Raw genomic sequence first — 14,267 nt, forward strand, 5'->3', positions numbered from 1 at the left:
TAGGTTTTTGTGTTTCATTTTGTTTGCATTTAAGGGAGTAAACTCGAAGATAATAATTTTGAACAACCTAAGAAAGACTACTTGAGCAAATCAAGGAAGGGATGAAGCTTTGATATGCATGTCTTCTCCTCCCCTTCATAGTGTGTTCTCCCTGATTCCTAAGTTTTGAATTACAGCCATTAACCAATTATTCATCTCCTGCTAAGGATTTTGTTAACTGTGGATTTGGTTGCATGGTTTTATTGGCAATTATATTATATTCATTCTTTCGGACTAGGACCTGAACCACTCCTTCCTCCCCCACTGGTGTTCTTTCCTTCTGCCTCGGTTATTTGCCCCATGCACATTGTCAAAAGATGCAGACCAGGGTGACAATGCAATTCCAGCAACAGATTTTATAATATTGTTTCAGTTCAAACCACAAGAAGCTACTCACTACACCACACTTAGGCTAGAAGTCACAATTGACTCCAGTTAGAGAGGAACTCCTAGGGACTGACTTCTCTTTGAAAGTAGGTGAATCATTAACAAATGAGTCTACCCTGCCCTTATGCCAGTAAGATTTCTAGATGCTTGGGGTCAGGGAGTCAAAGGGGGGCCATTAACTTTATGACTGAATTGAATCTGTTTATGGTCCTTTATCTTCAGGAATTCCAAAATGAGCCAAAATAGCCTTGCTATAACCTACCCATTGGAGCAACTATTTGTTGAGACACTCCTACTTCATTAGAAACAATTCCCTTATTAGTGACTGTGAGTTCTGCCTAGAGCTCAAGAAGAATCATGAAGTTGTTCTTCAATTCCAAACTACTAACTACTGATTCTGTAAATTGTGTTCAGTCCTTATAAAGAAAATGTTGACACCTACTGGTAATAGTCAAAACTTTCAAAAGGTTATCTGTCCTCTTTGGTCCAGATCCAGGAGACCAAATTCCTGCAAAGTAGGTGAGCAATGAGAAGGACTGCCCTTTAATTTGTGCAATCTAACTTTCCCTTTTTCCTTGAGACACTAGGGATCAGTTGGCTAGCAGAGTATAAAACCATTTTGTGCAGTTTAGCTGAGATCACTTTAGCTCCTAGCGCTGTCAGAAACATTTACTCTAACAGACATGCTGCTTCATGGATGCTCCTTTTTCAGTATGAGGCCTCTGGAGATATTTAAGTATTGTAAAGGCAAAGAAGGTACCCTGCTTAAGCTGAACTAGTGTGCAATTACTGCAGGCTCGGAAGAATCAATTCTAATTGGCCAGATGCACTTCTGCACAAGTTTATGGAAAAGACTGAGAAAAGGTCAATGCATCCTCTACATCACACTTACTAACTCCTGTACTATTTCACCTAAAACACTGAAGGTTTTTGACTGTAGAGTTCAAAATATTATTATCATCTGGGTCCAATAAAAACAAACATTGAAAGGTGATTTAATAAATGAGCTGACAAGGGGATTATAATCATTGAATTAGATTTGTAAGGGGTATACAATCTGTTCCAATAGTCTTCCAGAGTCACTATGATCTAGATAAATATTGGGTTATGGCCTTCACTTTACACTGGCACTTTATACCTTACTTTGTACTTTTACAATAACCTTCAAAAGGTTATTGAATTCAATATTTTTAACAGTTAATGGACTAAGCTAGTTGTTGGTAGTTTATCTTGATGTTAAACCCTATGAACACATACCCTCCTCCATCATCAATAGCCCCTAACCAAGCAAAAGCATTATACCAACACCAGAGAGCTACAAGTTTGGAGAAGGGTCAATTTGAAGAGAAGATGAAATTTCTGTGACACATATTAGATAGAAGTATTCATATGAATCCACATAAGTTGAACCCTTAAACTGATGGAAAACCTATAGCAGTTTGTTGATCTATGAAATATTACCACTACTTTGTCTTGCCAAAGTATCATAGGACTCCCCAAATAGTTAGGGAAAAGTACAGAAGGGTTTTGACAAGAAAGTGGACGTGTGATATGCCTTGAAACCTCCAGCAGCTTGGAATATAGATCTCCAGATGAGATTCTTTCTCCCTAGCATAATGTAGGAAAACACAAACAGAGACACAGAGATTAAGTCACCAAGGTAACTAGCCTCCCTGGAGGTTTATGCTCTGCCCCATAGATATAACCTGACTCTCAAACTCTCCCTCTGTCAGACCTAGAACATTAGGACATAATACAGAAAAAATTATAAACATGAGTGAAGAAAGTTGGTGCCCTTGTTAAATTTATAGGTAATGGCTACAGTATTTGTAAAAGACAGAACAATTATCCAATCTTCTGGATTTAGGTAACAAACTCCTAGATGGTACTGTTGACTACTCACCTCCAATAAACTACTAGGCTACCCCAAATTTTCCAAAAAACACCAGAAAAAAACAAGGGTAAATTCAAAAATGGTTTATACTTTCTCTTACCAAGAAAGGTTGCCTGGTATTTCAAGAGTTTTAATCATCAACTTAGTATTATCCCATATTTGAAGTTATCCACATTCTCTTCAGGGGGCAGTAGATAAAATTCCAGACTTAGAGTCAGGAAGATTCATCTTCCTGAGTTCAAATCTGTCCTCTGACACTTACTAGGTATGTGGCCCTGGGCAAATCACTTAATCCTATTTGGTTCATTTTCTTGTCTGCAAAATGAGCTTGAGAAGGAAATGGCAAACCATTCCAATATCTTTGCCAAGAAAACACCAAGTGGAATCACAATGAGTCAGGCGCAACTGAAACATGATTGAATAACAACAACAATAAAAAAGTTTCTTCATCTTTCCAATATTGCAAAGATATTGGGAGAAGAAGAGGGTCAGGGACAGTGAGAGGAAGAGGCAGAGGGAGGAGGACAGAAGGAAAGAAAAAGTTTATTGCAATGAAGTTTTGGAAGTGAAATTTTGCTCCTTTAATTTAGACATGTATGGGATTAGGTAAATTTTAAATCATTGTCAATCATTGGACATGCAAAACTTTAATTATTCCAAAGACTTAACTCTAGTTTTATGAAAAGGGCTGAAAAAAGTTCCTTGAAAGATTCTTAAGTTTTCTCCACAATTAAATGATACTTTAATTAAGAATAATTCACACAATCCAAATAGAGTATAATGTATTTGTAATTTTTTCACTGGGTCAGCAATTCTTTTAGTTTTTTTAAGGAATATATTATACAATCTTACCTTCTCTTTCAAGCTCTCCTGAGCACTAGACAGAACACTCACAAAGCCCTCTAGAGAATTCAGAAAGTCTTTCCGAATATCAGATGCTTTCTGGAGACCATCTAGCTCACCCCAGCCACCATTCATTGCCTTGATTGCTGGAATGAAGATTTCTGACAACAAACGTTCCACACTTCTTAGAAGACCCCCATTGGTAGCATCTAACATATTAAAACAAACGTCCTGAGGAGGAAAAATAGTTCTTTTAGACTAAAATATAGTATAGTCTTTGAATATAAAACAATTTTTAATTCATCTGGTTGATTTTTTTTTCTAAAGATATTTTCCTTTTAAATTGTAAGTCATTCACTCAAAGTCTTTATGTTAATAAAATTTTAAAATTAAGTTCAATAAACTGAAACTTTGAATATACAACTAGTCATTTGCTAGATATTTGCCAGTCAAGGAATGGTACTTAAGTTTAGAGACTGTCATCAATGGAAAATTCAAATTGAAATATTGAATAGTTTTGGTTACAGCAATCCATTATCATTGTCATAAGTGCAGTTAAATGTTGTGTTTAAGATCACATATAATCACTGGCAATAATATCATGAAGACCATCTATGCCTACAAAGTCTAAAAAAGTTGCTACAAAGTCTAATACAAAAATCTACTAAAGTCAAAAAGTTTTGTAAAAGTATTAACCATGCTAATGAAAAAATGATATTTCGAAGTCAACTCCATACCTGAAATACTGTAGACCTTCCTAATTTTCTCTTGATTTTGCATGGCTATTAATTGATTGTGTAGACTTTCAATCAGTTATTTCTCACTTTTATTTTTTCACCCTAAATAATTCTTTCCTGGTATAATAAATAATGAAAATATTCATGCCTAACAGAAAATAGTAATGTATATCCACCTCTATCTTGCTGTTAAGACAAAATACAACATCCCATAAATAACTTTTATCTCTATGTTACTTAGATCCTATTAATTCCTCCCTTACCACCCACCTAACTTTTTAAAAAATTGCTCCTGTCTCAGTTTTACCAAAACATCTCAGTTATCAAATTATCTTCTAATTGACTTTAATTGTATAAGCTAAGTAATAAATTCCTAGTAAATAAATGACCTTGACTCTACCTGATGAATGTTCTCAGGAGTGATGGCTTTGGAAGGAGAAGATCTGATGAAGAATACACATAAACCAGTGAGAGCAACATCTTTACCTTCTGTCACAAACACCTTAGATTTCTTAACTCTTCCAGTAAAAAGATTTAATCCTCCTCCTGGAGTGCTGACTTGACCTTCAGATGCAGAAATTCAATTCATTCAACAAAAATAGCAATTTTTCTACATACAAAATTTACATATATATGCATATATATATATATATATATATATATATATATATATACACATGAAGCGGATATTTCTTAGAACAAAAGTTCGTATCCTTTTATTTCATGAACACTTTCAGGATTCTGATGAAATCTATAAACTTAATTTATTCTTTTTTAGTAGTTTCTACCTATCATTTTTGTAAGGTTTTGAATTTTACAGTTTTCCCACACCCTACCCTACCCTCCCCCTCCCCCCACAGAAGGCAACATGGATAATCTTTACATTGTTTCCATGCTATGCATTGATCAAAAAATATCCTTGAAGAAGAAATAAAATATTAGAGATAGCAAAATTATGTAGTATACATATATATTATACATATATATGTCAGCTTTTTAAATTGAAGGTAAAAATCTTTGGTCTTTCTTTAAACTCCATTGTTCTTTCTCTGGATATAGATAGTATTCTCCATCACAGATACTCTAAAATTAACCCCTAATTATTGCACCAATGTGTTAGGGACTGTTGTGTGTGGTAGCATTGTAAACTACCTTCACCTGGTGTCCTTGAGCATTAGAATGTTGTTTTACTAAGTGCCATCGGAGCGGGAGTAGATTAGGTACTGGAGAGGATATTTAAGCACTTTTATTAGGTTCAATAAATGGAATACTTGGAGACCTTGGACTACTTAGGGATCTTGGAGAGCTTGTCATAGTTGTCTTCCTTGTCTCCCACCCCTTCAATTCTTACCCAGGGGAGATTGAGGGAGTCTAGAAAGGGACTCAACACTGATGGAATGAGCAAGATCATTAAGTTGATCATCACCCCCATGTTGTATAATGTTCTTCTGGTTCTGCACATCTTGCTCAGCATCAATCCATGCAAGTCTTTCCAGGCTTCTCTGAAATCCCATCCTTCCTGGTTTCTAATAGAACAATAGTGTTCTATCGCATACCTATACCACAATGTGTTTAGCCATTCCACAATTTATGGACATTCCCTCAATTTCAAATTCTTTACCACTACAAACAGAGTTGTTATGAATATTTTTGTACAAGTGATAACTTAATAATATTTTTGTACAAGTGTTAATATAATACTACTAGGATTTGTTGCCTCCACAATTTAAAGAAATTCAAAAATTCAATTAAATGTTGGTAAAAAAAAAGGATGTTATTTGTTTCCCATTCAAGTTAATAGACTTCCAGACATTCAAAAAGATATCCAAGTCCCACATTAAAAACATATATCCTAGAAGGAGTTTACAAAAAGAAAATATGGTAGCACATGTGCAGTCTGTATTGTGGAGCAGGATCTTGTGGGTGCTGTGTAGATTAAGTTAACTGACCCCATGACCAAACATGAAACCAGGTATGACAACTGGGAACAAGGATTCTACCTGTGCATTTGTCAGGGAGTTCTCAAAGTCCACAGAAATCACTGAGCTAGCCTTGCAAAGAAAAACCTGAGGGAAATTGTACCTAGGCTTAATATTAAAGTTTGGTTTCTTGAACCAGTTCATCTGATAAAAGAAACTCCCTCCTGAGAATTTAGGCTTACAGATAATATTAAAAATAGTTTGTAAGATCAGGAAAATGATGATAAATTGAAATTTTAATTGCAATATTTTAATTTCTATGTGTTTAAAAGCATAATGCACTTAAATTCAAATTTGTTATTGTGTGGCATAAAAATGATCCTGAATTATTAAAGTCCATAGAAACTAAGGAAGATCTCTAATAAGTCCTACCAAGTTGAAAAGGCTGCAAAGATGGACTCCATGATTAATATCACATAGAGAAAGAAGAAACTAAGTACACGATTTAGGGAGTAGGACATATTGGCTAATCCTGTACTCTTTATCTGTCATACAAGGATTGCATTTCAACATCTCTAAGGTCTCTTCCAACTCCAAAATTTTTCAAGTCTATGAGTTTCCCCTAATAAGAACCCAAAATGTGCTTCTATGCAGCTTCCAAAACATTTTTATGACACTTGATCCTAAAGAGGGAAAAAAAAAAAAGAAAAACAAATGGTCTAACCAGAAAATTTGATGTCAATAAAAAGTTCCTTTCAAATGTTAATAACTATTATTAGCTTTCAGCTTAAAATTCAAGCCTACTGAAGTGTGAGAAGATATTATTAATAACCAAGAAGTGTAAAATCAGATTGAGTAAAGTGAGAAAGCAACTTTCTCAATTCAATATTTTTCTCAATTCAAATCTGTCTGCAGATATTTAACTGTGTGACCCTGAAAAGTCACTTAAACCTTTTTGCCTCAGTTTGGTCATCTGTAAAATTAACTGGAGAAAAAATTGCAATTCCAGTATCTTTACCAAGAAAATCTCAAAGGGGGTTCAAGAAGAGTCAGACACAACCAAAAACAATCGAAAAACAAAAATCAAGGAAATGTAGAAAAATACAGAAATAACTCTGTAAAATAACATTGTCTTATATGAAAATCATTCCCTAGTGCTGATAAGGGTCTCATTTCTAAAATATATAGATAATTTAATCAAATTTATAAGGCTACAAGTCATTCCTCAATTGAAATAAGTTCAAAAGATATGAACAGGCAGTTTTCAAATGAAGAAAATAAAGATAGATAGATAGATAGATAGATATAGATATGAAAAATGCTCCAAATCATTAGTGATTAGAGAAATGCAAATTAAAACAAGTATGAGGCACCACCTCATGCCTATCAGATTGGTTAAGATGACTAAAAGGGAAAATCACCAATGTTGGGAGGTTTTTGCAAGACTGGGACATTAATGTGCTGTTGGTGGAGTTGTGAGCTAATCCAACCATTCTGGAAAGCAATATGGAACTAAGTTCAAAAAGAAATAAAACTGAACATGCCCTTTGAACCAACAATACCAATATTAGAGCTATATCCAAAAGAAATCTTAAAAATGGGAAAAGTTCCATATGTTCAAAAATATTTATAGCAGCTCTTTTTGTAATGGCAAAAATTTGGAAATTGGAAATTGAATAGTTGGATTTTAGAAAAACATGGAAAGAATTACACAAACTGATGAGAAACAAAGGGAGCAGAATCAAGAGATCGATATTCACATTAACAGCAACATTGTAAGTTGACCAACTATGATAGATGCAGTTCCTTCTCAGCAGTTCAGAGATCTAGGACAACCCTGGGAGACCTGTTGCAGACAACAACATCCACATAGAAAAGCAAAGCAAAACAAAACAAACCCCCACAATCTGAATGGATATTATGTTCACTTTTAAAAACTTCTCATATTAATTAAATCAAAGCCAGCAAGGATTCCTGGAAGAATTAAAAAAAGAATTAGGAGGAAAAGTAAAGAAAAGCATGAGAGTAAAGCAAGACAATTATGCAAAGATAATTAATAGTTTGATAAAAGAAACAAAACAACACTGATGAAAATAACATCTTAAAAAAAAATTGATTGGATGTTGAGAGGTACTAAACTTCCCTGAAGAAAAGAGCTCTTTAAAAACAGAATTGACCAAATGGAAAAAAGAGATACAAAAATTCACTGAAGAAAATAATTCCTTAAAAAATAGAATTGGGTATTAGAAATGTTAGCTTCAGCAATAAGAGAAGAAAAAGAAATCAAAGGAATTAAGATTGAGGAGGAAATAAAATTCTCACTCTTTAGCAGATGACCTGATAGTATAACTAAAGAGCCTCAAAAAATCATCTAAAAAACTACTAGAAGGGGCGGCTAAGTGGAGCAGTGGATAAAGCACCTTCCCTAGAGTCAGTAGTACCTGGGTTCAAATCTGGTCTCAGACACTTAATAATCACCTAGCTGTGTGGCCTTGGGCAAGCCACTTAACCCCATTTGCCTTGCAAAAACCTAAAAAAAACTACTAGAAACAATTAGAAATTTTAGCAAAGTCTCAGGATATAAAATAAACCCACATAAATCTTCAGCATTTCTATATATATATATATATATATATATATATATATATATATATATATATATATATATATATTACTAGCAAGATACAGAAGTAAGCTAAAAAGAGAGAAATCTCATTCAAAGTAACTTCAGACAATATAAAATACTTAGGAATCTACCTGCTAAGGTGGATTCAGAAACTCTCTTTTCATAGAAGTATAAAAAACTTTTCACACAAATAAAATCAGATTTAAATAACTGGGTAAGTATCAACTGAACGTGGATAAGCTGAGATAATGTAATAAAAATGACAATTCTACCTAAATTAAACTACTTATTTAGTGCCTTACTAATCAAACTTCCTAAAAATTACTTTAATGAACTAGAAAAAAATTGTGGCTAAATTCAAATGGAGAAACAAAAAGTCAAGACTATCAAGGGACTTTAAAGAGGTGGTTTAGCCTTACCAGATCTAACATTATATTATAAAGCATCAGTCATCAAAACTGTCTGGTACTGACTAAGAAATAGAGTGGTGGTTCAGTGGAATAGAACTAGATGCAAAAGAGAGAAGGAAATAATTGTAGTAATCTGCTATTTTAAAGTTAGAATGGCAGAAACTAGGATGAAATCAACATATCACACCTATAAGAAGATAAGATCAAAATGGGGACAAGATTTAGCCATAAAAGACTATATTATAAGCAAACTAGGAGAACAAGGAATAATTTGCCTGGAAGATTTATGGAAAGGGAAGCAGTTTATGATTAAGGAAGATATGGAGAACATCACTAAAAACAAACTGGATAATTTTATTACATTAAATTAAAAAGCTTTTGCACAAACAAAACCACTCTAACCAAGATCAAAAGAAATAAAATAAATTGTTAAACAATTTTTACAAACAGTATTTCTGACAAAGGACTCATTACTAAAATATATAGAGAGAATTGAGTCAAACTTATACAAACACAAACCATTCCCCAATTGACAAATGATCAAAGAATATGCAAAGGCAATATTCAGATGAGGAAATCAAAGCTATCCACAGTCATATGAAAAATTGTTCTAAATCATTTCTCATTAGAGAAATGCAAATTAAAGCATCTCTGAGGTACCACCTCATACCTCTCAGATTGGCCAATAGACCCTGAAAGGACAATGATCAGTGTTGGAATGGATGTGAGAAATCTGGGACACTAACATATTGTTAGTACATCTGTGAACTGATCCAACCTTTCTGGAGAGCAATTTGGAATTATGCCCAAAGGGCAATAAAAATGTGCATACCCTTTGATCCAGCAACAACACTACTGGTTTATACCCTGAAGAGATCATGAAAAATGGTAAGAACATCTCTTGTAAAAAAACATTCATAGAAGCTCTGTTTGTGGTGGCAAAGAACTGAAAATTGAGGGGATGTCCATCAATTGGGGAAAGGCTAAATAAATTGTAGTATATCTATGTGATGGAACACTACTGTTCTAATAGAAACCAGGGGGATGGGATTTCAGGGAAGCCTGGAAAGACTTGCATGGCTTGATGCAGAGCAAGATGAGCAGAACCAGAAGAATGTTACACACCCTAACAGCAACAGGAGGGTGATGATCAACCTTAATGGACTTGCTCATTCCATCAGTGCAATAATCAGGGACAATTTTAGGGTATCTGTGATGGAGAATACCATCTGGATCCAGAGAAAGAAGGGAAGACTATACATACATACATACTAAGCTGAGGATAGAAATCTAACCAAATTGGGAAATAGATAGAAAGTGTAAATGAGATAGGGTTGGGGGAGTTAATACAAATAAGGGTAGACTAAGGGAGGCAGTGATCAGAAGTAAAACAGACTTTTGAGGAGAGACAGGAAAGAAAAAAAGAAAAGAAACAGAAGAAAATTGATGGCAGGAAATTCACAGGAATCAAAACTGTGAATATGAATGGAATGAACTGACCTATAAAATGGAAGTAGATAGCAAAATGGATTAGAAATAAGATTGCAACAATTTGTACAATAGACAATTTGAAATAGAAAGACACACTGAATTAAATAAAAGGCTGGAGTATATCCTATTATGCTTTAGATGAAATAAAAACATTGGGGGTGGGAAGGATAGCTAAAAAATTATACTATATGATCATAGTGAAATACGGTAAAATTATGAGAGATGGTTTCTGAGAAACCTGGGAGGACTTATATAAACCGATATATTAAGTAGAAGGAAGAAATAGTAGAATAAATTATGTAAGGACAAACAACTTTGAAAATTTTAGAATTATAATCAACACAGTAATTCCAAAGGACCAATGATAAAACATGCTATGCACCTCCTGAAAAATGATGGACATGTAAGGAAACATGATACTTATTTTTTCAATTACCAATGAATTAATTTGCTTTGTTTGACTATGCATATTTGTTGGAAAAATATTGACGTGTCATTTTGTATTAGAAGGAAGTGGGAGGGAAATGAAATAGATTCATGGTCATTAAAATAGTTAATTTTTAAAAGATTAAAAAACCTCTGAGGTCTGGACAAGATTCCCTTCTAAAAATCTATGACCAATATTAACAAATTCAAATCTCTAGATTTGGTTTAAATAAAAGTAGAACTGGATTATCTTCTTCCAAAATTTTAGAGACAAAAAATTTCCACTTTTCAATGGATGACAAGAATTAATGTGGAATAAAGGTAGTAAGTTGTAAGTATAGTCATCCTTAAGGTCCTTCAGGCCATCTTTCAAAATTTCTAATTTCAATTTTCATTATATTCTTGTAGAATGTTTTGAAGAGTGAGTGTCATGTCAATAAAAGGAAGAGAGTCAAAAATTGGTGAATATAGCTGACAATGATGCTTAGAAAGTACCAGTACATGGAAAATGAAGAAAAGGCACACAGCATGTTCCTGTAAAAATTGTGAGGAGTTTTAAAGCTCAGACTCATCAGTTTTTAATGTTGAAAAAATAGTGCTTATCTTAAAATATAACTATTAAAGTTAGCTTTCCCAGTTAAATTTCCCCTTTGATTCATGAAAGGTAAATTTGTGTTGGAGAAGACAATCCTCGTGGAAAAGAGTCTCTACAAGTCTTCTTTTTTCCCCAAGGCAATGGGGTTAAGTGGCTTGCCCAGGGCCACAGAGCTAGGTAATTATTAAGTGTCTGAGATGGGATTTGAACCCAGGTACTCCTAACTCCAGGGCCGGTGCTTTATCCACTGCGCCACCTAGCTGCCCCTGCAAGTCTTTATTAAGCAGAAAAGATTATTCATATGGTGTCATTGATGAACTATGGGTCTACTTCTAAAGTAGATAAATTCTTAGCCTAAATAAATTTGTAGGAACTGAGATGATCATCAGGTTGGTTAGAAGGTAAAGAACAGAAATTTTGGAATATCGTGACCACTATATATGTAGAAAAAAATCCACACCAATATAATCACAGATCTATATATGCTTGAAATGTTATGGCAGCAGAGCTGATGAGTAAGGAAAGATCACATAAACAATGGGAACTTAGTGCCCTAACTATAGGAGTTTTTTCCTAGAAAACATACAATCAAAACTTTCCATCTTGTTTGGAGTTCTCTAAAAATGTGGTGTGTTTTTTTTTTATTTTTAGTAAAATAATAGGCTGAAAGCAATAACCATTTTTTCCAAAAGTAATTCATAAAGAATAATAAAAACCCATGGATTTGCACGAATTTCAAAATAATAAGATCATTTTTGCATAGTGCAGTCTTTATAAGTATACAATCAGCTTTAAAATAGCATCATATATGTTAGTTGCAGATCTTGAAGTCAAATAAAGATTTGTGAATTTTTCTGGTAGGAAAATCATTGTCATAATTAAGTTATATTATAATTTGTCCAAACAAATTGTAATTTATATTCAAACATAAAAATGAGAGCTCTAAATGTCTTGAAAATAATTTCATGTCATATTATTGAATTTAAAAGAGTAACAAATTTTAATTAAATTTCCTGGGAATAGGAAAAAAACAGATAAATTCTAAATTCTGAAATCATAAGTGAAAAGAATATCTAAATGTTTAAGGAAGAGTAATTTTCATAAACAATGAGACTTGATCCTATACATAACACTGTCACAGACCAATAACCAAAAGAAAACAGTACAAAATATAAAAGGTTATCTTTCCATTTTTCTTTTGATCAAAAGATAATATAGCACTACCCCTCCATTTTGCAGATGATGTACTTGAGGCTGAAAGTAGTTAAGTGGCCAGTTCAAGGTCATACTCAAATGGAATAACTAGTGAGAAGTTCATACAGATTAAAACTGGACAGAAGTCTTTCCTGGCTAGGAAGCAGAAATGTGATCTTCCTAGTACTTCTATGCATATCATAGAACATGATAATCACACCAAGATAAGTAGCAAAGTTTGTTCCCACATTGCCCTTCTGTTTCATATAGAACTTTTTTTTAATAAACCTGTAAACATTTCTGAGATATACAACAATAAAAATACCTACCTGTTTCTGTTGCTTCCACATCTTGATAGTAAAACATGAGGTGATGAAAACCGCCTACAGTAAAAAACTGATCGATTCGTTCAATCTGGGTTAAAAGATAATAATAAGGAACTTAAAAGATAAACTATATCCCTTCAGGCATGACCACATCAAACCCATCATTGAGAGTTGAAAATATGTTCTGTTTTTATCCAAATTGGGAAAGGATAAATATCTCATTATCTTATTTGCTTGAAAGAAATGCTTTGATTCAGGAAGGGAGTATTCGTGATAAATCCACCCATCCCTGTATTTATTGACTTTTTTTTTGAATGTGCATTTCATTTCAATCCCATTTTATTTTTATTCTGTGGTAGAAGTAAATTCTAAAACCTTTAGCAATAAATAATATTTTCTAAACAACAGCCTAATAGACGGTAGATGATAAATACTAGATATGGAACTGACTTTTTAAAAATGTCATCTGCCTATATGTGACTGAAATGATTCTTTCAATAGTCATCTGGAACTGTCTTGTTAGTGTGAATCTGTGGCTTCCCAGTTAAATTTAGTTAATAATCAGAAATCCATAGGAAATCAAGTAGATTGGAAACATAAGGCAAGGATCACGTGGAGGAAAGATGATCAGTGACAGAAAAATATTTAAGATTCTCTCTGCCCTATAGCTATTCTTTCTTTCTGGGCTTACCTCATAGACCTAAACAATAAGACCCCTTTCATATACTGAATCTGACATTCTTTGTTCCTGTCCTTGGTTTAGAAACCTGACAACATTTTCCACATCCCCAGAACTAGAGATAGATTTAGCATACAATTCCACTGGGTGTAGAAGAATCTATGCCATTCTCCATGAACATGAGTCAATTAGATTTCCACCATCCCTATAGAATCATGTAGCCTTAAATTCATCCTTCAGGTACTGAGAGTTTCCCCATTATAATGGCAATATCATTAAAGGTGGGTCTTTCCACTGGAAATTAAATTGTCTTTGACATATGAATATTTGAATATATTCAAATTTAAGCAAAACACAGGTATTACAGTCAAAGGATTCCAACTTAGAGATATGATCTATATTTTTATCTGTCAGTATTTTATAACATGTAGCATACCTGATTCCCCTCCAGAATGGAATCTTCTACCTCTCCCTTCTCTAAGTCCACACAGCATGCTAAAATGTCAAAAAGGTAGTCATGCCTGCTATCAAGATGAGCCCGTTTAGCATCTTTTTCTTCCTTAAGCTTTTGCTGAATGATTAAAAAAAATGACATACAAAAATTGTTTATTCACCCCAAATAAGTTCATTTTATTATGACTTAATTTTATTGTTGCTATTAATGTCTGAGTGTTAGACAGGTCAATCATCTCATTTTATGT

At 33.5% G+C, this 14,267-nt stretch overlaps 1 protein-coding gene across 1 annotated transcript in view; it reads right to left on the minus strand.

The window, feature by feature from the left end:
- The window catches only part of DNAH5 (dynein axonemal heavy chain 5), a 302,769-nt gene that overhangs the window by 271,616 nt on the left and 16,886 nt on the right, over positions 1-14,267 (minus strand). Inside the window, exons 2-5 of the mRNA XM_074202020.1 lie at positions 14,003-14,137; positions 12,891-12,975; positions 4,301-4,464; positions 3,173-3,394 (exon numbers count right to left, since the gene is read on the minus strand). Of these exons, the coding sequence (XP_074058121.1) occupies positions 3,173-3,394; positions 4,301-4,464; positions 12,891-12,975; positions 14,003-14,137 (606 nt within the window). The remainder of the gene's footprint in view (positions 1-3,172; positions 3,395-4,300; positions 4,465-12,890; positions 12,976-14,002; positions 14,138-14,267) is intronic.

This window comes from Macrotis lagotis, chromosome X (assembly GCF_037893015.1).
Source record: "Macrotis lagotis isolate mMagLag1 chromosome X, bilby.v1.9.chrom.fasta, whole genome shotgun sequence".
Taxonomy (NCBI): Eukaryota; Metazoa; Chordata; class Mammalia; order Peramelemorphia; family Peramelidae; genus Macrotis; species Macrotis lagotis.